This window comes from Hypanus sabinus, chromosome 2 (genome assembly GCF_030144855.1).
Source record: "Hypanus sabinus isolate sHypSab1 chromosome 2, sHypSab1.hap1, whole genome shotgun sequence".
In the NCBI taxonomy this organism is placed as follows: Eukaryota; Metazoa; Chordata; class Chondrichthyes; order Myliobatiformes; family Dasyatidae; genus Hypanus; species Hypanus sabinus.
Window position 1 is genome coordinate 94,787,326 of NC_082707.1, and position 27,728 is coordinate 94,815,053.

The window sequence follows — 27,728 nt, forward strand, 5'->3', positions numbered from 1 at the left end:
CAAGTGGGAATGGGGAATCCAATGGAAGCAGTGAACCCAGTGGGAGTGGGGAATTCAATGGAAACAGTGAACCCAGTGGGAGTGGGGAATCCAATGGAAACAGTGAACCCAGTGGGAGTGGAGAATCCAATGGAAGCAGTGGACCCAGTGGAGTGGGGAATCCAATGGGAGCAGTGGACCCAGTGGGAGTGGGGAATCCAATGGAAGCAGTGGACCCAGTGGGAGTGGAGAATCCAATGGAAACAGTGAACCCAGTGGGAGTGGAGAATCCAATGGAAACAGTGAACCCAGTGCGAGTGGAGAATCCAATGGAAACAGTGGACCCAGTGGGAGTGGAGAATCCAATGGAAACAGTGGACCCAGTGGGAATGGGGAATCCAATGGAAACAGTGGACCCAGTGGGAGTGGGGAATCCAATGGAAGCAGTGGACCCAGTGGGAGTGGAGAATCCAATGGAAACAGTGGACCCAGTGGGAGTGGAGAATCCAATGGAAACAGTGAACCCAGTGGGAGTGGGGAATCAAATGGAAACAGTGAACCCAGTGGGAGTGGAGAATCCAATGGAAACAGTGGACCCAGTGGGAGTGGGGAATCCAATGGAAACAGTGAACCCAGTGGGAGTGGAGAATCCAATGGAAACAGTGAACCCAGTGGGAGTGGAGAATCCAATGTAAGCAGTGGACCCAGTGGGAGTGGGGAATCCAATGGGAGCAGTGGACCCAGTGGGAGTGGAGAATCCAATGGAAACAGTGAACCCAGTGGGAGTGGAGAATCCAATGGAAGCAGTGGGCCCAGTGGGAGTGGAGAATCCAATGGAAGCAGTGGACCCAGTGGGAGTGGAGAATCCAATGGAAGCAGTGGACCCAGTGGGAGTGTGGAATCCAATGGAAACAGTGAACCCAGTGGGAGTGGGGAATCCAATGGAAACAGTGAACCCAGTGGGAGTGGAGAATCCAATGGAAGCAGTGGACCCAGTGGCAGTTATAGACCCAACGAGAGCAGTAGATCCAATGGGAGTGCTGAACCCAAAGGGAGTGGAGAATCCAAAGGGAGTGATGGTCGTGGTGGACCTATTAATTTTCTTAATTAACAGCACCATTGGAGCACTTAAACGACATAACAGAAGCAAGGTCCCAGGGACATTCACAGAAATGAACATTAAAATAAAGAGCCAGAGCAGTCACTTGGCCCTTCAAGCACGTCCAACCATTTGATATGAATCCTTTGTGCCTGATACCCAAAGCCTCCATGCTCAGGGAAAGTAGAACAAATGGCAGCCTTGTCAACGAAGACTACATCCCATGCAGAATTAAATCAAGGCAAAACAACATCAGTTAAGTATGTGATCAGGTCATCTTTGTTGATTAAAGACAAATGCTGGTGTAACACCAAGGGAATGCATTTGCTCTTCAGTTTAACTGCATAACATTTCCTTTGCTTTACACTGGAATAACTCCAGAGTAGTTTTCTTCTCTGGAGAACGTATAAAATTCTAGATAGGGTGCAAAAGTTCACAGTCTAGAATGTATCATAGGTTTAACATTAAGAGACAAGCAGCATGCAAGTAGGAGGAGATGAAAGTGGAGGGGATTTCTTACAACAAAAGATGTAACAGAATGGGAGTACTGGTCTGAGTTTCACCATTCACCCAATGAAAACAAATTTAAGTAAATATACGTATGACTCACCAATTCGATGCTGATAAGTTCCAGTCACACAAGCCACGTCTTTAGGGAATGCAAGGGGCTAGGTCATTTGATCGGCAGTAGACCAGCAGTTCAGACGCGTCGGATCCGCTTGCTGCTGAGAGTACAACCATGGCTACCACAATGTGCCAGTGCCTGGGCTTCACCGTTGCTTCCCTGGGCTTTGCTGGGACAATTGTAGCCACTGCCTTGAACATGTGGAGCACTCAGGATCTGGGTCAGGACCTGGTGACTAGTGTGTACAACTACATGGGGCTGTGGAAAACCTGCGTACAACAGTCATCAGGCTTCACAGAATGTCGCCCCTTCTTTACCGTCTTAGGGCTTCCAGGTAAGAGCGTTTCAGAATAGCGAGAATTATGGAATACAAGAGGACTCTCTCAAGGGCAGTTAGTTGAACTTTCGTACCTAACACTGCGTCTCTGCCGGTTTTACAAGCAATGGTCCATATTTATATTTTTATTTGAAAGGCTGAAAGAATCTTCAAATGTCCCTTCTGAGATAAACTAGCACTGTTATTTCATATTTCTTTTCTGCTGAAATATATTTGCAATAAGTATCTGTCATTAATGGCAAATCTAACAAATAACCGATCAACTTGAAAATAAAATTAGGTCCCCTAATTGAAAGGTTCATGGACAGAAAGATTGATTACTTATGAAGATGTTTGAACTTTACCAGCAACATGACTTTAAGAGAATGCTGTTCGTAATCAAGGAATGTGTTTTTGCAGAGCAGAAATTCATAGACTAAGGGGCTGACGATTAATAAGAATGTTAACATTCTCAAGGGTGGGGCTTTGTTGGGGGAGTTAATGTGCAAGACACAAGCTTCTAGGAGAGAACGACTATAAGTTTGGGTTTCAATGGGTGGGTTTAAATAATTAAGGAAGGGTTTCGATGGGTGGGTTTAAATAATTAAGGAAGGGTTTCGATGGGTGGGTTTAAATAATTAAGGAAGGGTTTCGATGGGTGTGTTCGTGTTCAAGCAATCAAGGTCATTGTGGGAGGAAGGGCTGGGTTTATGAGTGTGTTAATCTGTTCAAGGGATGGGCTTGGATGGAGCCATTAATGTATAAAGGAGTTAGACTTCAGTGATGGAGTTAAGCAGGTTATGCAATGAATTTTGAGCAGTAGACTTTGCTAAATTCAAGGCTGTGTTTGAAAGAATAAGTGGACAAGACCTACTGCTGCAGAAAAGTAACTGTGGCTCAGAAAGACAGAGGTTCTCAGATATTGAGTGCCGAATCTGTACTGGTCCTTCAGTTCAGAACTATGGGAAAAATGTATTTTAGAGGTGTCATCTGCATGAGATTTAGACCAAGATTCCATCCATCCTCTATGGATTAACTGTACTCAGTTGTCACATGAAGACTAGTGAGTTCTTCCAGTAGCCATGTTACCTCCTCAGCAAAGCACGTACGAAACATTGATTGAGTTGAACAATTAACTCAGAGATGTTGTCGATCCTCATGTATAAAGTGACTCCTCTATGTTGCAAAAGTGATGACACTTCAAAAGTACTTTATTGGCTGTAAAAGCTTAGAACGTTTTGATTATGTGAATGATATGAGTACAGATTCAATTATTACCTGCATGTACAGTATATGGTGGCATATCTCATCTACAAAGCTAACCGGGCAAAAGCGGGCTAAAAACTCAGAAACACCAGGAGGCCATCTAGATTAATGTCAGTCTCACACACAATCAGATCCTGAGTACCTTAACACATTCTTTTGCCCTTGTTCCACATCCTTTCACAGCTTGCTGAAGAGACTCAGTTAGAGATTTATAATTCAGCTGCAAAAGGAAGTTCCAATACTTGGGTAGGAATTCCCATGGTAATGAGAGTACAAACAAGGTCAATATCAGATCTCAGCCCCAGCAATTGTTTGTGTGAAGAGTTCCACACACCTACGCTCTACATTATATGACATGAAGACTGGAACTTTAGTTACTAGTGAGGAGGCAGTCTGGCATAGACAGGTTGGTTGAACAGGCAGATGTGTTAGAGAATCATACAGGGCCTTGGGACCAATTGGTTTGTGCCAACCAAGATTCCCATCTAAGCTAGTCCCATTTGCCCGTATCCCTCTATCCATGTACCTGACCAAGTACTGTCTAACTGTTGTTAATATACCTGCCTCAACCATTCCTTCTGGCAGCTTATTCTATGTACTCACCAACCTCTGGGTGAGAAGGTTCCTATTAAATCTCTCCCCTCTCACCTTAAACTATGCTCTCTAGATCTGAATTCCCCAACTCTAGGAAAAAGACTGTGTGCATTCACCTGTCTTTATAATTTTACACATCTCGGTAAGATCACCTCTCATTCTTCCTCAGTCCTTTAAGTCCCAGAAATATCCTCGCAAATCTCCTTTGCACTCCTTCCTATGACAGGGTGACCAAAGCTGAACACAATATTCCACAATCGGAAACAATAGCAGCGTAACATCCGAACCCCTATACTCAATGCCACACCAAACGAAGGCAAGCACTTCACCACACTGTCTATATGAGATGCTACTCTCAGGGAACCATGTGCTTACAACTCCTAGGTCCCTCTCTTCCACAACATCCCCATCCACTGTGAAATTTCTATCTTCCCAAAATGCAATACCTCACACTTACCTGAAATAAACTCCATCTGCCATTCCTCAGCCCACTTACCCAGCTGCTCAAGAACTCCCTGAAAATCCTGATTGCCATATTCACTGTCTGCAACACCACATATTTTTGTGTCACCTGCAAACTTGCTAAACATTCCTTGTACATTCTCATGCAAATCATTAAAATAGAATGGGTCTAACATCAACCCCAAGAGAACACAGTTAGTTACAAAACTCCAGTCTGATAAACAATCTTCCACCATCACCCTCTGTTTCCTTCCATCAAGCCAATTCTTTATCCAATTAGCCAGCTATCACTGGACCCCATACAATGTAACTTTCCATAGTAGCCTACTATGCAGAAGCTAATAAAAGATCTTACTGAAATCCATATAGACCACACCTACTACCCTGTTCACATTGATCTTCTTGGTCACTTCAAGAAACTTAACCATATTCCTGAGACATAATCTCCCACAAATAAAGCCATGCTGACTACCCCTAATCAAGCTTTGCCTTTCCAAATAGATGTATATCTTACCCCTGAGAATTCTGTCTAGTAATGCACCCAACTCAGATGTTAGGCTCGCTGGTCTATACTTCTCAATTGTTTTCTCTTTGCAGCACTTCTTATGTGGCAGATGAAAATTAATACAGGAATTATGAAATAATTCTCTTTGGCTCTAAGACAAAATCAATTATGTAGCTTAAGGGTATGTAGGAACTGAGAACATGAGTGCATATTTGTATAAATCCTTGAAAGATGCATTGCATTTTGCAAGAGTGGTCCATAAGGCTCATGGAATCCTAGACTTCATAAACTTATGCACGGGGCTTATGTTGAAGTTATATAAAACAGTCTTGGTTGCAATGGGTATGTTATGCTGGTTAGCACACTCAAGTCAGTCCCAGAGAAGGTACAGAGGGAATTGACAAAAATAGTTTCAGGAATGAGGATTTCCACTTCAAGAGAAGCTAGATTTGGTCTCCTTGGAGTAAGGAAAGTTAGCAGGAGATTTATTCAGATTTACAGGATCAAAATGGTTTAGAAGGGATATATACAGAGACTATTATCCTATTAGTAGATGGTTCAAGACCAGACGGCACATTTAAAAATTTGAACACATACCAGAGGAATTATGAAGAAAAACAGTTTTACTCATTCTAAATGACCAGGTATTCAAGACTCATTATCAATAAGGTGGCGAAAACAGAGGCTTAGAAGAGAAAAATTGAACTGATATTCAAGAAAAAAAATCAGCTGGCCGGCATCTGAGGAAATAGCAAGGGAACTTGGCAGATAAAAGAAAAAAAAGAGAAACCACAGAGACTCAGTGGGCCAAATGGCGTCCCTCTGTACCATAACAACTCTACGGCACGATTCTATGACTAAATGCAGTGCACACTGCAATTCACTTTACCAAAATAACCACAACATATCCACCAATACTGTCTCAGGCTCTGAGTGTTACAAACACCATAATTACTGTGAACATGTTCTGATACTGTGACAAAGCACACCATAATAATAATTATTTTTTATTATTATTATTATTATTATTATTATTATTATTATTATTATTATTATTTCTTCTTTTTGTATTTGCATGGTTTGTTGTCTTCCGAACTCTGGTTGAATGCCCCAGTTAGGCACTCTTTCATTGATTCTGGTACGGTTTTTATTCTATAGATTTATTGAGGATGCCCACAAGAAGATGAATCTCAGGGTTTTATATGGTGACAAATATGTACTTTGATAATAAATTTACTTTGAACTTTGAACACTACAATGACAAAGCTAACCAATGGAGTGACAAATCTCACCGAAACTGTGACAAACCTCACGAAACTATGACAAACCTCACCAATGCTCTGACGCACTCTGCTACTGTGGCAGACCCAGTACTGTGGTATTCAATGCTGTGACAAATCCCATTATTCACTAACACCATGACATACTCCACTATGGCGACATTCAACAATACTGTGACATTCTGATACCATGATCATCTCTAATATAAATTGAAACTGTGGTACCTTCCACTATAATACCCTTCCACATCCATTAGTACTCAACTGTATCACGATTATTGTAACAAACTCCACAAACCCAACAAAAATCGTAACACCCCTCTCTAAAGTATTGCCACACACTAGCGTCATGACAGAGAAATACACTGGATGACAAATCCAGAAAATAGTTAAAATATCAGCATAACAAGTGAGACTCAAATACATGTAATTACTCTCTGCATATGGATGGCTACCCTGCATTTATTACTCATTTCCACTTGCCCTGCTGGCTTTGAGTTAATCATACTTTCAAGCCAGGCTGGTAAAGATTGTAACTTCCCTTACTTAAAGGACATTAGTGAAGCAGTTGGGTTTTTGAACACAATCCAGTATTCGTCCATGGTCAATTCATTTCATAGCAGAAGTTGTTGAATTTGCTTTCAAAACTTGCCGAAGAGCAAGCTAAGAGATCATTAGGACTGCTAGTTGGGCTCCATGGTCCCTGGATCACCAAGCTCAAGTAGTTCAACAAAGAGAATTGTTAAGAGCACAGAAAGTAGAACAGGCCTTTCCACCCAAGGTTTGTGCCAACAATGGTGCCAAATTAAACTAATGCCTTCTCCTGCACATTCCTGTGCTGGTCTAAAAGCTTCTTGAATGCCACTGTTGTATCTGCATGCACTATTACCTCAAGGTAGCATATTCCAGGCAACTACCACTCTCTGCAAAAAAAACTTAACCCACATATCCCGTTCAAACATTCCCCCTTGATGCCCTCTAGTATTCGAGGTGTCTAACCTGAGAAAAAGGTTCTGGCTCTACCCCATCTATAATCATATAAACTTTTATATTGTATAAACTTCTATCAGATCCCCTCTAAACTTCCAGAACTCCAGAGAAAACAACCCCAGCTTGTACAGCCTCTTCCTATAGCTAATATCCTCTAATTCAAGCAACCTCTTTGGTAAACCTCCTTTGCTGTGAAAATCACATCAAGACACTGTAATGATCTCAACAGTCAAAATTCAATTTGCTGAAAGAATAGTATCTGACTATTGGAGCTGATGCATAAACATAATTAGAATGGGATTAATGTAAATGCTTGGTTGATTGTTGGCACTGACTCAATGGGGTGAATGGTCTACTTCCATGCTGTACTACTTTATGGCTTTATAAGTTGTTCATGAAAGTTAACACCAACATAGAATTGATACACCAAATGACCTTTCCTGCAGCAGGGCATCTAATATCGTAATGATTCCCACTGATAAAGTGACATATTACATTAACCGTATTAGGTGCCTAACATACTATAAACTGCACCAATGTCAGAGCTTTCCTCTCAACTAAAATGGAAGCTATGTTTGAATTTCTGCAAATGTTCATTGGCATCTTTAGATACTTCAAAGCACTTCCTCCATTTCAGACTTCAGATGGCTTGTTTCTGGCTAAGTGGTCTATGTGGTCTAATCCTGTGCAAGAATATTTAAGCAAAGATGATAATGCATAAGAAACCATTCAGAAAGGTTTAATTGATTAATACCTGGAACTTCCCTACGTGGAAAATTGGAGAAGTTGGGCTAGAATCCCCAGGAGTACGGAAGAGGAAGAAGAGATTTGATTGAAACATACAAGATTCCAAGTCATCTTGGCAGGATAGATATGCTTACATTTGTGTCAGACTCTAGAACTACAGGGTCAATATCTAAGCAAAAATAGTCATCCACTTATTAAGGCAGAGATGACCAAACTTTATTCTCTCTGAAGAATTATGGGGAATCACACTTCAAAGATTGCAGTCATAGCTAGCATAAAGAATAAAGGGGATGGTTGTTGGATGTCAATCATCCCAACCCCAGGACATCACTACAGGAGTTCCTCAGAACACCAGCTGTTTCATTATTGACCTTCCTTCATTAAGGGGTCAGAAGTGGGGATGTTTACTGATGACTACTCAATGCTCAATTCTATAACTCCTCAGCAAATGAAGCACCCTGTCTGCATGTAACAAGGCCCAGACAACAATTAAGAATAGTCTGACAAGCGGCAAATAACATTTACTCCACAGAGGTGCTGGACAATGACCATCTACAAATAAATAAAGTCTAACACCTAGTCTTAATGTTCATAGGCATTATCATCTTCAAGTCCTTCCAATCAACATACCTTGATCAAATATCCAAATGGACCAACCACTTAATTTCTACAACTGTAATAGCAAATCAAAGTTAGAGGTAAAAGACTCACTTCTGATACTCCAAAGCCTTTCCATCAAGTACAAGACATGCACTGAGAGTGACAAAATACTCTCCAGTGGCTGAGTGCAAGGATTTAATTGCCACCCAACTAGCAATATGTGCTCCATCCACAGAGTACACCAAAGTAAATCTCCCAAATGACTTCGACAGAACCTCCCAAACCTACTATTCTGCCACCAAGGACATGGCCAGAAGAAATACAAGGGCAACCCAATCTAGTTTCCTCTCCAAGTCACAGTCCATGCTGAATTGCCACTATATTGCTGGTCATTTATCATTATTAGGTCTATAGCCAGAAAATCCCTGCCCATTAGCAGCTTCAACAGGAAAAACCTTCTGGTCCCTCATGTTCAGTCCACCAATCAATAAGATTATGTCTGATTTTTCACATCTGACCTTTTACACTTACTATCTCTTCATTTTTTCAGTATCCAATAACTATCCATCTATTAGATGTTTGTAGTCTTCACATCCCTTGCAGTACAAAGATCCATTTAATGTCTGGTGAAAAAATATCTTCTCTCCTCAATCCTGAGAGCCACTCCTTATTTTGATTCTGAAGCTCCTAGATTAGACATTTCAATCAAAGGTATCCTTATCCTTGTGTGTACCTTATCTATCTCTGTTAGAATAATGTAAAATTCAGTGAGATAACTTCTCATACATAAATGGAGGGGAACTTAGGTCCAGTCAGCTTAATTTTTCCTTATAAGATAAACCTCTCACCTAGGAATAACTCTAATGGACCTTTGTTGCATTCTCTCCTGTGCTAGGACATCTCTCTGTTGGTAAGGAGATCAGACCTGCATACAATATTTAAGATACAATCTCACCAAGACTTTATATTTTTCTCTTGTACTCAAATCCTCTTGCAAAATAAATTATTTGCCTTCCTAATCACTTGTTTTATGTTAGCATTCAATAATTCATATAACTAGATTGCTCTGCACACCAAAACTTGTCAATCTCATCTTTCAAAAAAGTACTTCCCAGTTTCCAGATACTTACTCATTTCATTCCACTCATTTTCCCAATACATTTATTTAGTAATGCCAGCTTCATCTGCTGTTCCAGGTAATTTTTCTGTGTTGTGTCTTTTCCATGGAGGTAGATACAAAATGTTTGTATAATGACTCTTCCATTTCCTTATTCCCCAGTTTAATTTTCCTATTTCATTCCATAAAGCACTCACATTGACTTTGGCTAATCTGTTCCCTTTTACATTCCCATAGATAGATTGGTGATGTTTTTTATTTGTAGCTAGATTACTCTTAACTTGTTTTCACTTGTTAATTTAGATTCATACAGCACAGAAATGGACCTTTCTGTCCAACTGGTTCTTGCTGACTAAGATTCCCATCTTAGTTCCATTTGCCCATACCCCCTCCAAACCTTTCCTTTATTCAAAGTTCTTGGTGCTCCTTTGCTGAATTCTGTAATGTTCCAAATCCTTAGGTTGATTGCTCTTTTTGATAACATTGTAAGTCTTTTCCTTTGATTTGAAACAACTAGGCACACAGTCAAAACGCTTTAGCTACAAACTCAGTCTTATAATTAAAATGGAAAACTAGTCTCAGCCTAATTCAAGTGAAGCTGATCCCAATAGAGCAGCTTCCCTTCTCACTACCACCGGTGGCTGTACTCCATGAATTGAAACCCATCTCTCCCTTACCATCGCCAACCCACACATTTTGCTCTCTATCCTATTCACCAGTGCCAACTTTTAAGGGCATTAGGTAGTACTCCAGAGTAGTTCTTCATAGTTCTGCTCATAATCTGTCTTTGTCATTGCCCCATGTAGACCACAAGTCACACAGACATACTCTGTGACATGACAGGCATGTCAGGCCCCTCAGCTGACTTCAGCTTGGTCAGCCCACGGTGGACCAGACATGAAGGACCAGATGTTTGCTGTTGATGTCAGGGTCCTCTGCAGACTAAGAGGACAGTTCTACCATGGGTGTTAATGCTGTGTTTTGATCTCAGCAAGCAGGACACTGGTCCAGAGGGATGAGCTGTGGAATGAGTAGTGCCAATGGTCCATATCAGATGGGCAGCGTGCTGAATCGATCTTCAGGGGAGAAGAGAGCAGGGGCAGGGTTACAATGAATTTCTCCACTATTATCTCCAATAACCCGCAACCTGAACATTCAGAAATCTCAATGGTTCGGCATCTGAATCTCTAAATAGTACTGTTGTCACACTCTCCTCCAAATCATTGGGGTGCCAGTTCCCCCATTCCCTCATTGGCTGTGGCCAGTTTCTCATCCTCCCTCCTAATTCACCAAACTCCAGACTCCTTCTGATTGGCTGGGGCCCAGTTTCCCTCTCTCCTTCATCTTGATGCTTAAATTGGCATTTGAATATCTGTATAATCCTTGAAAAGCCTTCACTTCATACTGAGATAGCTGTTTACCTTTACCGTAACAAATGAAAACAAACTGATGGCTAGGCAGGGACAGAGAGAGATCAGGAAGTGTGACCGGGTAAAAGAGGAGGAGGGGGAGGATAAAGTGCTGTCCTGAAGTGACTCAGTTAGGCAGTTCCAGGGCAAATCAAAGTGCTCAACGTTTGACCAGTACAGGCTTCTACAATATAGAAAGAATATGGTCGTGCTGGTGAGTGCAGAGGAGATCCCACAACATTGGAGGGCTTCCATTATGGGGAGAGGTTAGATAAACTGGGCTTATTTTTCTGGGAGCAAATGAGACTGAGGGGTGATCTGACAGAAGCATATAATGCTGTGAAAGGCATAGGTAGGGAGGTCAGAGTCCATTTCTCCAAGTTAGGAGTATCAAAAACAAGAGGCATAGGTTTAAGGTGAGAAGTAGGAGTTCTAAAGGGAATCTAAGGGGTACGTTTTTTTTACACTATGACTGATATTTGGAACACGCTGCCAGAGGAGTTGGTGGAATCTGACACAATTACTAAGTTCAAAGTACATTTAGATACACATTTAAATTGACAAGGCATAGAAGGATGCAGATCAATTGGGTTAGTATGGATGGGAGAGGCAGAGAGTCATCGAAAGGCCTGATTCAGTGCTGAACAACTCCATGACTATGATCAGGAGCTGAAGTGAATGTAGAATGCGGCAGAGTCATGGAGATAAACACTGAGATGATGGACCGGGGTTGTGAAATGAGAAGTTAAGGATGCATCTCACAAAAAAAACAGTACTCTTTACTTTCAACTACTCCTGCCCACCACACAAATTTTAACCTACCCTGCAAAAATGAGAGAATTTTTTTTCACAAGACACCCCTTCCAGTGTGGAGCATTGCATGCACGTCTCCCTTGGCAGCAAGCTAATATGTTGCCCACCTTCTATAATAAGACCTAGAAGCAGAATTAGGCCCATTGAGACTGCTGAGCCAACCCGTCACAGCTGATTTATTAACCCTCTCAACCCCATTCTCCTGCCTTCTCCCTATAACCTTTGACACCCTTACTAATCAACCTCCTCCTTAAATATACCCAGTGACTTGGCCTTCCTCTGGCTAACAAAATTCCTTCTTATCTCTGTTGTAAATGGATGTCCCTCTATTCTGAGGCTTTGCTCTCTGGTCCTAGACTCCCCCACTGTAGGAAATATCCTCTCCACATCCACACTGTTTAGGCCCTTGAATATTCAATAGGTTTCAACAAAATATCCTACTCATTCTTTTAAACTCCATGCTCCCACAGCCATCAAATGCTCCTCAAGCATTAACTTTTTCATTCACAGAATCATTCTCATGAACCTCCTCTTGACCCTCTCCAATGCCACAACAGCTTTTCTTAGATAAGGTGCCCAAAAGTGCTCTCAGTACTCCAAGTGCATCTGACCAATGCCTTATAAAGCCTTGGCATCCTGTTAGTTATATTTTCAAACAGAGGGCTGTATAGGATTTGAAGAGCTTGGAAATAATTATGTTTCCACAACATCACTACCGTTGTCTGACCATCAAAATTGTTCCCCCTCAATAATGAATGTTGGATTTTGACAAGATCACTTTGTCAGGCTGTGCAATTCGATCCTGATATCTATATTTGTGAACAGAGGCTGCAGGGCATTTATCAGGAGCAAGAAACTGAGTTGATTATGTGCACGACTGAGAAAAGGACAGACTGAAAATCCTTACTGTCCTTCAGAGATCAGTTAACATAGTAGAGCTCATGTATTAGCTCTAGTCCTTAAGGACTGCACAACCATAAGTCATTGGCTTCAGCAATAAAGGCATTGAAAGGTGAGTGTGAAATTGGATGTGGTACAGAAGAATCCTTCAGGCATTTGTTATAAACTCTGCCTGTTGAGTACAGTCGTGTGATTTTACAGGTCCACTGTTCATTTTCACCTCTCAATCATTTCCTTATTCCATGTTGCACTCTTTGCCAAGTTTTTTGCAGATTTACTTTGCCAGGTAACTTTCAGTTGATATCTCAACAAGTCAGAATGCACCGAAGCAAGCTCTTTGGCCCACAATGCTCAGGCCAACCAGTAAGTATTTATTTACGCTAATCCCAATTAACGGGACTTTTTTCCCAGCCTAACATACACTGGCATTTCAAGTAGCCACTCAGTTGTATTTTAAATGTTGAGAGAGCCTCTACTATCTCCAGTTTCTCAGGCAATATTTTACAGACTCCAACCAGCCTTTGAGGGAAAAGATTTTTCCTCAAATGTCCTCTACTTACCCTAAACTGATGACCTCCATTCTGATACACTTCAACCAAAGGAGGCTCTTTGAAGCACTCTATACACAGCCAATGTACTCACACCCGTACTCTCTGCTGACAGCTATGTTCCAAGCCGTCCGAGCTCTGATGGTCGTCTCCGTCGTTCTCTCACTGATCGCTTCTCTGGTCTCCATCTTGGCCCTCAAGTGCATTCGACTGGGAACCATGGACGATAGTGCAAAGGCCAATCTCACACTCACTTCTGGAATCCTGTTCATCATCGCAGGTAGGGCACGCCTCAGGACAGCCAAACACAGCCAGGGCTGTGGGGGAGAAGCGAGGTGGGATGGATGAGATGGCTGCACCAGGATCCAGGGTGGAACTGGCTGACCTGGGACATTTTGCTACCAACACTGGTCAGCTGAAAGACTGTCATACTAAAGCACATACTATAAGCACTAAAACAGAAAGAAGTCCCATTTGAATAGTTTTCAATATTACACCATAGTAAAGACTTAAGGGGGGGGCAGGAACTTTAAAAAATATAAAAGTTAATGTCAACTTGCCAGTTACTCTGCTTACTGACTCGCTTAATAGCAGAAGCATTCACTTTATCAAAGCCCCTCGTGAATGTTAAAACGGATTAAATCTCCCCTTCCCTACTCACCACCAGGGAGAACAATCCTGTCACCAAGTGCACCCAAGTGACATCCCTTATTTCGAGTAAATGTCACTTCCTATTCTTCCCATAGTACAGTACCTAAGAATGCTGACAGTACTCTAGCCGAGTAAATAGGAGTTCATGAATATTCTCATCAGCTTCCCACTTGACTAAAACCTCTTGTTTCAACCTGCACAGGGATTTGCTGTATAGCCGGAGTATCAATCTACGCCAATAGTTTGGTGACAAACTTCTGGATGATGAACACATCAATGCTTGGAGCTCAAGGACCAGCTAGGCAGAGGTAGGGTTCAAGAATTAAAGAAAAAGCGGAAAACACAGAAAACCTACAGCACAATACAGGCCCTTCAGCCCACAATGCTGTGCCAAACATGCACTTACTTGAGAAATTACCTAGGGTTACCCATAGCCCTCTATTTTTCTAAGCTCCATGTACCTATTCAGGAGTCTCTTAAAAGATCCTATCACACCTGCCTCCACCACCACCGCCGGCAGCCCATTCCACGCACTCACACTCTCTGCAAAAAAAACTTGCCCCAGACATCTCCTCTGTACCTGCTTCCAAGCACCTTAAAACTGTATCTTCTTGTGCTAACCATTTCAGCCCTGAGAAAAAAGCCTCTGACTATCCACGCTATCAATGCCTTTCATCATCATGAGAAATTATATTTCTTTACATGGCTTTCTTTTGTTTCAAAATTTTGTTACATATTCAGCAATTTTAGATTTAGATTTTGCAAAACAATGCTCAAAAATAAGAAACAGTAGAGCTCCTGATGTATCTGATGTCTTTGGGACTTCGGTGGCGCTGATTTGCAGACTTTCTGGACTAATAGATATTACTGCCATTAATACCCAAACACACTTTCATTACATGTGACACAGTGGTATCATACATTTTCATATTTTCCAGTGAAACTGTATGTACCAGCATTATGGATCCTAGCTGACATCATACCTACCCACATTCCCAAGCCCAATTCCTGCTCACCACCTGGACCTCCAGCTCACAATCCAGACTAATGATCAAGTAAGATGCCAGACCATCTGGCTCTCTGCACACTCTGATTCAGATTAAACTAACTCAGCTTGTTTGAGTTTTACTGTAGTTTCCCAGACTTCTATAGATGTGTAGTGGAGAGTATATCGACTGGTTGCATCACAGCCTGGTATAGAAACACCAAAGCCCTTGAATGGAAAATCCTACAAAAAGCAGGATATGGCCCAGCCCATCACAGGTAAAGTCCTCCCCATTATTGAGCATGTTTGCACAGACAATTGTCGCAGGAAAGCAGCATCTATCATCAGAAAGAAGGTACAGAAGCCTCAGGACTCACATCAGCAGGTTCATGAACAGTTATTATCCCTCAACCATCAGGCTTTTGAACAAAAGGGGATAACTACACTCACTTGCCCCGTCATTGAGATGTTCCCACAACTAATGATCTCACTTTAAGGATTCTTTATCTCAAATTCTCATTATTTATTGCTACTTATTTATATTTGCGTTTCTACAGATTGTTTTCTTCTGCATTCTGGTTACTCTTTCATTGGTCCTGTTTTGTAACTATTCTATAGATTTGCTGAGTATGTCTGAGGGAAAATAATTATCAGGGGTGGAGGTGTTGACATATAAGTACTTAGATAATAAAATGTATTTTAAACTTTGAAGCAGCATGAGATAAGTATTTTTATTTATATCAATTAAAAGATAAATCTTTGCCCAAGATATCAAAAAAAAACAAGCCCCAGTCCTTTGTGTGCTAACAGTCTCATGAGATCCTTTACACTAAGTTAAAGAAAGATGAGGCATTGGTTTAATGCCCCATTTAAAATATCACATCTCAACAACTTAACCAAGATTACAACCCCAATTTTCATTAACTTGCAACAACAATCAAAAAATGTGGATTCAGACACAAGTCATTGGTTCTTGCTTTGGACCACAGTTCAATATTGGTGTTACCAAGTCAGCCCTCCACTCTAGTTCCTAAGAAAAGCAATCAAAGGCTCTAATGTGAGCAAACACATTGCTGTGTTTACTAATTCACTGAAAAGAGAGCTGGATACATAATTGGTTGAAAAAGATTAACACGATGGGTTCTGAGTAACAGGGATTAGGTTTAGTTTTCAGTTTGTTTCAAAGAGTCAATATTGACCCATTATGGATTTTAAGGTGAGCCTTAGGTTTTGATTGGACTTAGTGAGAATCGTATCTAAACTTTATGCCAAATCTTTTATTGTAAATTGTTCCACATGTGTCCAATGAGAAAGGACTTTCTTCTGATTTCATACAAAACTAGCTCACTTTCTGCTTTTAATACAAAAAAATCAATTACCCATAATTGTATGGCTTTGGTAGGATATTTCTTTAATAGGTTTGTGCATGTCTTACTGGTGCCAGGTTTAGACTGACAAGGCCATTCTTCCTCACAGATACACGTTTGGTTCTGCCTTGTTTGTGGGATGGGTCTCAGGAGGCCTGCTCCTTGTTGGTGGAATCGTGATGTGCATTGCCTGTAAAGGGATGGTACCCGAAGAGACTCGGTGAGTAACTAGACATCCAAAGTGCAACCAGAAGGAAGTGCATCGTCATTTTAGTAAAATATCACTTTAATCTGCAATACACATAAGCTCTGTCAATTCCACTTAATTCAGAGCTTGCATTCCACATAAAGGGTAGCTGTTCGTGTACGCAATGCAAAGTCATACGCAGTATAAAAAAATAGTCTGCATGTCATACTCTCTTTCTCCCATTTCATCTCTCTCTTCTCAGTTTGTCCTACCATAAGAATAAAAATCAATTCAGAATTGCTTATAAAGGATTTTTCAAATAAACCCTTTCATTGTTTGTGCCCTTTCATGCTTCCTCTACAATTTTCCAATACTGTCCCTCCCATTCTTTACCAGTCTTCATCATTACAAGATGGTGGTACTCCAAACCATTGGAACACCCTATTCCCATTCCAAGATGTCAATCCATGGCCTAGTCTACTGTCACAAAGAGGTCCACTCAGGTTGGAGGAACAACACCTTATATTCCATTTGGGTAGCTTCCAACGATGGCGTGAATATCAATTTCTCGAACTTCCAGTAATCCTTCCCCCCCCTCCACAATTCTCCTTCACCATTCCCCATTTGAATTTCCCTCTGTCACCTTATCTCCTTGCTTGCCCATCACCTCCCTCAGGTGCTCCTTTTCTTTCTTCTGTGGCCTCCTATCAGATTCCCCCTTCTCCAGCCTTGAATCTCTTTCACCAATCAGCTTCCCAACTCCTTACTTCATCCCTCCCCCTTCCGGTTTCACCTTTCACCTTGTGTTTCTCTCTCCCCCTCTCCCGACCTTTTAAATCTACTTTTTTTTCTCCAGTCCTGGTGAAGGGTCTTGGTCCGAAAGGTCAACTGTACACATTTCCACAGATGCTGCCTGGCCTGTTGAGTTCCTCCAGCATTTTGTCTATGTTGCTTTGATTTCCAACATCTGCAGATTTTCTCTTGTTTGTGATTGGAACACCATATGTCTTTTCTTCCTCCAAAGACCCTCTCTCAAACTCATCCTTTCTTCTCAGAACACTTTGTGTTTTGATTTATGTAACTTTGCCATGAGCTATGTTTTAATAGGTACAGTTAATGTCAGAGAAATGAATACAATATACATCCAGAAATTCTTTTTCTTCACAACCATCCATGAAAACAGAGAAGCGCCCCAAAGAATAAATGATAGTTAAATGTTAGAACCTGGAAGCCCCCCCAACTTCCCCCTCCCATGCACAAGCAGCAGCAAAGCTATGGCCCCTCCTCCTCCTCCCCCACTGGCAAAAAAGCATCAGTACTCCCACCGAGCCTTCAGGTATGCAGCAAAGCATCAATAAAGACACAGACTTGCAGTACCCCAAGACTACTCTTTCACCTGGTATTCAATATACCACAGGCTCTCTCTCTCTCTCTCCTTAATAAGGGAAAAAAGGTGTCTCCATTTTAAAATTAAGCCAAAATATTTAATTACATACCAGAGGTCATACTGATGTCCTATTTCTAGCAATTATCACACAAGTTTGGAGATCAGCCAGAAGTGATTTTCAACAGGAATTTAGGGTTTCTTTCTGAAAAGGGACTGGAGAAACTGAAGCCAATGGTGAGTTCAGCAGTATTCAAAGTTAGGCAGAGTTTTTATCAATCAGAAAAGTTACTTCCACAGTCAACCAAAGAACTTCAATTCAAGATCATCACCGAAGGAAAATGTGATGATGATTATTGTTATTCCACAGAGGTTATTAGGTCAAGAAATATCCCAGCAGATAATCGGTGGGGAAACCAGCAATCCTCCTGGGTACGACAGACTTTGTAAAACTTTAGAAGCAGCAGCTTCAAAAACAGTGAACATAACATAGAACAGTACACCACAGTACAAGCCCTTCAGCCTTCCGTGTTGTGCTGAACTTTTAACCTTATCCAAAATCAATCTAGCCCCCCCCCCCACATAGCCCTCCATTTTCCTTTCATTCATGTGCCTAATAGTCTCTTAAATATTCCTAATGTATCTGCCTCTATCACCGCCCCTGGCAGTGCATTACATATATCTAGCACTCGTTTGTTAAAAAAAAAACCTACCTCTGACAAATGCCTAAATTTTCCTCCAGTCACTAAAGTTATGCCCTCTCACACTGGCCTTTGCTGCCCTGGGAAAAAGGTGCTGCTGACCATTCAATCTATACCTCTTATCACCTTATACACCTCTATCAAGTCATCTTTCATCTCCTTTGGTCCAAAAAGAAGAGCCCCAGCTTGCTCAACCTTTCCTTATATGGCTTGATCTCTAATCTTGCAACATCCTGGTAAATCTCCTCTGCACTCTCTCTAAAGACTCCACATCCTTCCTTATGTTTCCATCTTCCATTCGACTAGATGTTCCACATCTCTTGTCAACCATAGTTCCTTCATCCTACCATCCTTTCTCTGGCTCAGTGGGACAAATCTATCCAGAACCCCATGAAAATGCTTCCTAAACAACATCCACATTTCCACAAGTGCACTTGTTCCCAATTTACACTTCCAAGTTCCTTCTTAACAGCATCATCATTCCCCCCCTCCCACTTTCCTATACCGGCTGCTCCTATCCCTCTCCAAGGTTAAGTTAAACCTTGTCAGGGAGTTGTGGTCACTGTCTCAGAAATGCTCAGCCACTGAGAGATCTGTCACCTAACCAGGTTCATTAGCCTAGTACTAGATCCAGTATGGCCTCTCCTCTACTCGGCCTGTCTGCCTATTGTGTCAGGAATCCTTCCTGGACTACCTAACAAATTCTGCTCCATCTAAATCTTTTAATCTCCACAATATCCTCCCTTTCTGCAGCTGAGATAGTATCACTGCTTAGCATCCCTGGATATCCTTTTTGAAACACCTAAACCCCAGAACATTCAGCAGCCACTCCTGCCCTCATGACAGCATCCACTTATACACCAAATGCTCCACCATCTCACCTTTCACCCTGGCTCCCATCCTCCTGCCTACTTAAATGCTTAACAACAGCTCTAGAAAACCCACCCACAAGGACATTGGTTCCACATAAGTTCATGAGTAAGCCAACCTTTTTATACAGGCCATACCTTCCCTGGAAGAAATCTCTATGATCCACAGATCTGAAGCTCTGCCCCCTGCACCTTCAGCCACACATTCACCTGCCATATCATCTATTGTATGGGTTTTCATTGCCCAAACACTTCCCGTGCAATGGAAAGTACAAAATGGGATCCAGATGTTCAAGAAAGCCAACTGAAGGAAATCAGGGAAATGAGTCAAACAAATGGTAGAGAAATTGTGGCCGTAATTGAGGTTACAATGTAATGAATCATGTCAGCGTGGTTTTATGTGAGAAAGATTTATTAAGGTTTTTGAGGTTGTAACCGGTAGGGGAGATATGGAGAAACCACTGGATAGGTAGATTCAGATTAGTAGAAGGCTTTTAATCAGATGCTCAATAATTTCCTTGTGACACTGGAAAATTAACATGTAACAACTAGTTAACACTTGCAAAACAGAGTAGAAATGAACAAGCCATACTCAGGAAAGCAGCAGTGTGCCAAATGAATTTAAGTTTGGAAAACAGTAATATTGATGGATTAGTATTAACAGAATGGGTTGATAAATCAACGTAAGATAGATAGGAAATTCAAAGAACAACCAAAGAAATTTTTAAAATGAATACATACTAGTATAATAGGTAAGATGGAGGACAGGACATAAAGTGGGAACTGAGAAATCCTTTACTTGCCAGAAAGACTGGGAAAGCACAGCGAGCTGACCACTCCAGGGAGTGGGGATATCAGCAAGAGGTGAGCCTGCCCCAGTACCAAACAAGCAGAGACTAACACTTGTATTCAGAAAGACTGAGCAATGCTCTTACCAGAACCACACAGTTGGAAAAGCAAATGCGACATTATCCTGTGAGTTGCTGTATAAGTTACTGTGAGAACTGAACTAGTGGTGCTGCCTTGCCTTCTTTACCCAAGAGGGGTTATGCTTGCCTTAAATGGAGTACAGTCGAGGTCCACTAGCTGATTACAAAGATAGAAGAATGACTGGAAGTAGGAGTGAATTAAGATCCTTGGCAAAGGACATAGCAGACCAATTGAATAACTACTTTGGCTCTGTCTTCACTAAGGACGACGTAAATAATCTTCCGGAAATAGTAGGGGACCGAGGGTCTACTGAGATGGAGGAACTGAGGAAAATACATGTTAGTAGGGAAGTGGTGTTAGGTAAATTGAAGGGATTAAAGGCAGATAAATCCCCAGGGCCAGATGGTCTGCATCCCAGAGTGCTTAAGGAAGTAGCCCAAGAAATAGCGGATGCATTAGTGATAATTTTTCAAAACTCCTTAGATTCTGGATTAGTTCCTGAGGATTGGAGGGTGGCTAACGTAACCCTACTTTTTAAAAAAGGAGAGAGAGAGAAACCGGGGAATTATAGACTGGTTAGTCTGACATCGGTGGTGGGGAAAATGCTAGAGTTGGTTATCAAAGATGTGATAACAGCACATTTGGAAAGAGGTGAAATCATTGGACAAAGTCAGCATGGATTTGTGAAAGGAAAATCATGTCTGACGAATCTTATAGAATTTTTTGAAAATGTAACTAGTAGAGTGGATAGGGGAGAGCCAGTGGATGTGGTATATTTAGATTTTCAAAAGGCTTTTGACAAGGTCCCACACAGGAGATTAGTGTGCAAACTTAAAGCACACAGTATTGGGGGTATGGTATTGATGTGAATAGACAATTGGATGGCAGACAGGAAGCAAAGAGTGGAAGTAAATGGGACCTTTTCAGAATGGCAGGCAGTGACTAGTGGGGTACCGCAAGGCTCAGTGCTGGGACCCCAGTTGTTTACAATATATATTAATGATTTAGACGAGGGAATTAAATGCAGCATCTCTAAGTTTGCAGATGACACAAAGCTGGGCGGCAGTGTTAGCTGTGAGGAGTATGCTAAGAGGATGCAGGGTGACTTGGATAGGTTAGATGAGTGGGCAAATTCATGGCAGATGCAATTTAATGTGGATAAATGGGAGGCTATCCACTTTGGTTGTAAGAACAGGAAAACAGATTATTATCTGAACAGTGGCCGATTAGAAAAAGGGGAGGTGCAACAAGACCTGGGTGTCATTGTACACCAGTCATTGAAGGTGGGCATGCAGGTACAGCAGGTGGTGAAAAAGGCAAATGGTATGTTGGCATTCATAGCAAAAGGATTTGAGTACAGGAGCAGAGAGGTTCTACTGCAGTTGTACAAGGCCTTGGTGAGACCGCACCTAGAGTACTGTGTGCAGTTTTGGTCCCCTAATCTGAGGAAAGACATTCTTGCCATAGAGGGAGTACAAAGAAGGTTCACCAGATTGATTCCTGGGATGGCAGGACTTTCATATGAAGAAAGACTGGATCGACTAGGCTTATACTCACTGGAATTTAGAAGATTGAGGGGGGATCTTATTGAAACGTATAAAATTCTAAAGGGATTCGACAGGCTAGATGCAGGAAGATTGTTTCCGATGTTGGGGAAGTCCAGAACGAGGGGTCACAGTTTAAGGGTAAAGGGGAAGCCTTTTAGGACTGAGATGAGGAAAAACTTCTTCACACAGAGAGTGGTGAATGTGTGGAATTCTCTGCCACAGGAAACAGTTGAGGCCAGTTCATTGACTATATTTAAGAGTAAGTTAGATATGGCCCTTGTGGCTAAAGGGATCAGGGGGTATGGAGAGAAAGCAGATACAGGGTTCTGAGTTGGATGATCAGCCATGATCATACTGAATGGCAGTGCAGGCTCGAAGGGCCGTTTGGCCTACTCCTACACCTATTTTCTATGTTTCTATGTAAATCCTGAGAAGTTGCTTCTGGTGAACTTGAAATAGAGGTCACAGTTTCAGAATAAGACAGTAGCTATTTAATGCCAAGGTGAAGACTATTTTCTTTGTGTACAAGGTCGAGTGCTTTGTGTCTGCTCTAGTTCCAAGGTATGATCATGCCCTGTTACCCCAGATCTTTAAAACTTACATTTTTGAACACAACCTAAATATGGAGAAAGATATGGAATAGGCAGGTGATGAAAGAGTTTACCCAAGATCTCACCCACATCTGTTCCTATTTCTTCTGCATTCCCACTTGTAAATTGTATGCTTTTGCTGGTTTACCTTATCAACTTAGCTTCCCTTTTTCAATTCAGAGACATTAAAACTCTGATAATCCAACACCCTTGGGATTTTGTTGGTGACGGACTAGCAGATATTCCAGACTAATGGACATCAATCCCTAAACGCACTTCTCAATTCACTACTCTATTACAGTGTAGCATAAGAAATGTTCTAATAAGCCCAGAGAATTTGAATTGAGTGCAGAAACTAGGGCATTGGTGTGTTAGATGGAGTATGAGAACTGAGGCCTCGGTGATACTAACCATGACCCAGGCATCAGCACTGCTGAACATAAAGATAAATCATCAGGATTTCCAATAATCCGATAATGGATTATCCGAGTTTATTGTATAAACACCTCAGACACTATAACGTATGTCTAGTTTACTCATCCTCTCCTTCAGCTTACTATTCAAATGAATTCCACTATGTGAAATGTATTTATTGAGCTACAGCACAGAGTAGGCCCCTCTGGCCCTTCGAACCGCACGGCCCAGCAAATCCCCCGATTTAATCCTAGTGTAATCACAGGACGATTTACATTAACCAATTAACCTTCCAACTGGTACGTCTTCAGACTGTGGGAGGAAATCGGAACACCCAGAGGAAATCCAAGCAGTCACGGGAAGAAGATAAAGACTCCATACAGGCAGCGGCAGGAATTGAACCAAGGTTGCCGGTACTGTAAAGCACTGTGCTCACCGCTGCACTACCATGCCATCCCCAGTGGTACAAGGGAACAGGATGAATGTCCGCAAAGGCACAATGAACATCATGGGTTTCTGTCAGTGAAGGATATAGCTTGTGTGGTGATGGGGAAGGGCGGGTAAGCAGTGAATGAGTGATGGTGTAAAGCAGCAGGACTAAAGACAAATAATATCCACAGAGAGACTCCCCCATTTCCTTTGATAATGGGAGCTCTTTCAGCCCTTTATATTTGTGCTGGTTCCTGGAGCAATCCCATCTCACAAACAATCTTCCTAGTAACCTATTCCCACCCGGATTCTACCATTCTCCCTCACACCAGGATGCCAACATGTGCATCTTGGAGGAGTAGGAGGAAAATGGAATACCACACGGTCACGTGCGACCACAACACTTGAGGGCAGGGTTTAATTCGAGTCTTCAGTGCTGTCAGTTGTGACACTACCACCCACGTAACGGAGTGTGGTGGAAGGAAGCTCACAGGTAGCACTGTAGTTACTGTGTTTCAGTAACTACATCCATTTGCCAAATCTGGGATTCAAATAGCAGCCGTCAGGTGAAGCGGTATCTGGGGTGTCCCGTCCAGGCCCTGCACCTACGTTCTATCCAGGCATTAGATCAGTCAGCATTGAAAAGGCCTCTACAGTGGCTCCGTTTAAACTGGCATGCATAGCCATCCCATGGGAAGCAATCCATGACAGAACCCCACCCATGAGGAAACAGTTCGTCTCCTCACACAGAACAAAGATGAAGGGTTACAGGTTGGAGAGTTTTGTTTTAACTACATAAGAGAAAAGTTCAATGTGGTTGTGCTTTGAAATTGAAAATGATTTGGGCAGCACAGTAACACAGTGGGTAGAACCACAGACTCACAGGGCAAATGGCTTACATAAATTTCCTTTTGTGATTATGGTGTGATAGAATCTGATGGTTAATAGCAATGTGGAGACATGAAAATGAGATCAAAATTGGATTAACAGCTGTTGATCATTATGGACCCGATGAGCTAAGGGGTCTGTTTCTGTGCTGCACCCCTGTACGATATCATGATCGACGGTTTTAGAATAGCAGCATCTTCAAGAGTCACAACAGAAGGAACTGCTGGCAGATGCCAGTTCTTCAAGGGTAGAAAGTATTGATCTTACAATTAGATCAGCCACACCGAAGAGCCTGGCAGCCGATTCCTGCTCATAAATTCATTCATACTCTTATGCAGGTACAATTCCACCATTTACAAAGCGCCAAGCCGAGGACATCCCTACAAGCCTGGCTACAAAAGCAGCACCCACTACGAAGCAGAAATGACCCCAGTAAAGAGGACCTACACTGACGACAGATCCACCTACAACCGCAACACCAATGAGGAAACGAAACAGGGGAAATACGATTATGTATAAATCTGATGGTTTCATCGTAACCCTGGGGCGAGAGTCTGAAAGGCAACCATCTCTACAGGGTTCTAATGTTAATTCCCAGATTCAACTTTCATCCCTCCTCCTTACCTCATCACACTGCATGTGCTTAAATGCCTATAATGTACCAAGTGTCACAATACCTTCCTTCAGTTGATTCAGGTGGCTGGCTAGCCCAGTTACGATACACCACCACTCACAGACTGAACAGCCAGGCTGCACAATGAGGACAATTCATCTCCAGCCAGTCTGCTTCCCCACTGAAGTTGAACATCAACTCAAAGATACTTTGAAAGAAACTAGAGTTTAAATTCATCTTTAACCAATGAACCCCTAGGATGGATTACAGCACATTAAGGTTCCCACATAAACCACGATATAGAAGCTAAAGGTTAGGTAAAACTCTTCACCCGGAGAATAAGAACATGGTTACCATGGTTGCTGAATAGATTCAAGATACAAATAGACATGTTTCCTGAGAAACAAGGTGAAAGATAGGTTTAGGTTAATCTGGCCTCATGGTTGGCACAGAAATCGCGGGCCAAAGGGTCTGGCCTGTTCCTGTGCTGGACTGCCTCATGTTCTACAAAACATGCTGCAAAGCAAATGTTGTGGATAATGCATCCTGGAGTATTATTGGATAAAATAAGCCTTTCCTCTTCCTTATCCTGATGGCATGATGTCATGAGTTCTGTGGAACATGAATGGTTGTCCCACACCGATTAATACCCAGTCACCGGTAGGGAAGTGCAGCCAAATATCAAGTGATCTTTATCCAGCTTCAATAACTTTCCAATATAATATTCTTGATTTTGGGCTAGAGAGTTGAACTTGCCATGTGCTCCTGTATTTTCCATCTTTTCAAAATTGTCCTCCTATTCCATTCATTTCATGTTATCAGCTGTATCTTCCAATCTCTTCACTTCAATCCCCAGTCCCCAAATCCCATCCGATGTTGCCTTTCGACTCTCCACCTTCTGGTGCAACTTAATTTCCTCCTTATACATTCCCTTCTGTCTTTTTTATTGTACAAATTACTGAAGGAACATTTTTTAGCCTGAATGAGTAACAATAGTATAAAGAAAAAAAGAGACAATGGCGAACGAGATGTCTTGGGGTCAACAGAGGATGCAAAGGAATAAGGACAACGATTACAATGAAATATCCAGTGAGAAGAGCAGTTTAACCTTCGAAGTTAAAATTTTTTGGTTCTTTTGATAATTCTGGAGTTCTAAGAGGACCTCAATGTACAGTAGTAGGCATTGCTTAACACCAGAACTCATCCACATATCTTTGTGTTTTACTTTTTTCAAAATCACTTTACAATTTAATACTGTACTTTTAGAAAATTGAGTATTTTCTTGTCTCAGCCCTGGGATCATTTGGGTGAATGCTGTGTGTGTGCTTTTTTTTTAATGTAAACTATGATACTGAATACTTGTTTTATTTTAAAATTCATAAATATTTTTGAGTGCACAAGTAATATTAGTGGTAGCTCAATGGTTAAGATACCAGATTAGTGAAGCAGAAAACTGAACTTTTCTCCTTATCGATGCTGCCTGGCCTGCTGTGTTCTGCCAGCATTTTGTGTGTGTTGTTACAATTGGGGTAACTCAATTCACTTCCTGCCCTGGCTGTTGTGCAACTTAAATACAGTTTTTAACCTGGAATTTTAAAAAAAAGCACAACAAATTTGAGTAATGATTATCACTAAACTACTGAACTGCTGTAAAAACCCATCTAATGTCATTCAGGGAAGAAGATCTGCCTTCCTCACCCACTGTGGTCAACCTATAGCTCCAGATCTAAGGTGATATGGGTGATTTTGAAATGATCTAAACATGTCACTTTGTTCAGGGACAGCTAGAGCTAGGCACTAATTCCTTGACTTCCAAAAATGAATTTAAAAATTAGAAGAGATAATCTCAAGAAATTCTACAAATGTTGGTAGTAATATTGGTTAGTAATGTGCTAAACTTGAGGAGCAGAGGTAGTGTAAATAATAAGAAACTTTTCCCCATAGCAGGTATATCCAAAACCAATGGCCACTGCTACAGGGGAAGAGAAACATAAAAAAACTTTTACACCTAGAGAGCAGATAGAGGGAGAGACTCTTATAGCATTGTGGATGTATCTAAACAAGCACTGATCCCAAGGGCATAAAAGGCTAAACAGGCCATGTACTGGTTAACAGGATCACTGTAGACTGGCACCAAATAGTCATCAAGACATGGTGGGAAAAAGAGCCTGTTGCTCTGTAAAACTCCAGGACTCTAAGTTGTTGTAAAATACATGCTTTATTTGTATTCTTTGTATCCATGGAACACACTTGATGATTTTATTTGTGATTGCAATATTTTTCACCCCAAGTTTAATGAGCAAAATTAAAAGTTTGTACTGTTATATCTTATTAAATGTGACTCAACACTGATTTCAGAAGCCTCCAACATGACTTAGTGTATGATTTAGATTGAATTAGAAGCATCTTAAGTTCCAAATTATCAAATTCCTGGATGTAAAAAATCAGCTTCTCAAGGTGATGCTATATTTGGGTCCTTACAGATAAAATCAGAGGAAACTTCACAGTGGGTTTCACTCAGGGAGAGGAGATGGGGCATTTTGGCTCGGTAGACCCTGAAGCTGGTCAAAGCAGAATTACATATAACTGGATAAAAGTGGCAAAGCGTCAGTTTCAACCATGTATGGCCACACCTGTCCAAACACAACTCCCTCAGAAAACATCAGGCAATCTCAGCGGAGCTTTGCTGCTTATCAGTGAGACCATGGCTACAGCTAGGTGGTTCTAGTCGCTAAACAGATAGTGAGATTAGATAAGAGCTTTGCTTTTTGTTCCTGCTGCTAAAGGTAAATAAGCCACAAAGGACATTAAATGAACTAATGTGAGTTTTCTTAATGCATCACCATTAATCATTCTACTGACTCAGGTGTGGTGCTCCTACAGGTACTAATACAAGCACTAACCTGTGCAACACTTGCAGTAA

General features: G+C 41.6%; 2 protein-coding genes across 7 annotated transcripts in view; one reads left to right on the forward strand and one right to left on the reverse strand.

Annotated features, from left to right (window-relative positions):
- The window catches only part of LOC132381197 (cilium assembly protein DZIP1L-like), a 162,034-nt gene that overhangs the window by 35,516 nt on the left and 98,790 nt on the right, over positions 1 to 27,728 (reverse strand). The window lies entirely within an intron of this gene.
- LOC132405247 (claudin-18-like) lies at positions 1,818 to 26,395 on the forward strand. The gene is made up of 5 exons (XM_059989934.1): positions 1,818 to 2,037; positions 13,366 to 13,530; positions 14,104 to 14,209; positions 16,363 to 16,473; positions 24,531 to 26,395. Exons 1-5 carry the CDS (start codon positions 1,818 to 1,820, stop codon positions 24,709 to 24,711), a joined length of 783 nt encoding a protein of 260 aa, XP_059845917.1. The 3' UTR covers positions 24,712 to 26,395.

What these genes read in the sequence shown, in the direction of transcription:
- LOC132405247 (XM_059989934.1), top strand. Translation starts at nt 1,818, where the DNA reads ATGGCTACCACAATGTGCCAGTGCCTGGGCTTCACCGTTGCTTCCCTG. An exon ending in AATCCTGTTCATCATCGCAG is followed by an intron (nt 13,531 to 14,103) that starts GTAGGGCACGCC and finishes CAACCTGCACAG; the next exon opens with GGATTTGCTGTATAGCCGGA. An exon ending in ATGGTACCCGAAGAGACTCG is followed by an intron (nt 16,474 to 24,530) that starts GTGAGTAACTAG and finishes ACTCTTATGCAG; the next exon opens with GTACAATTCCACCATTTACA.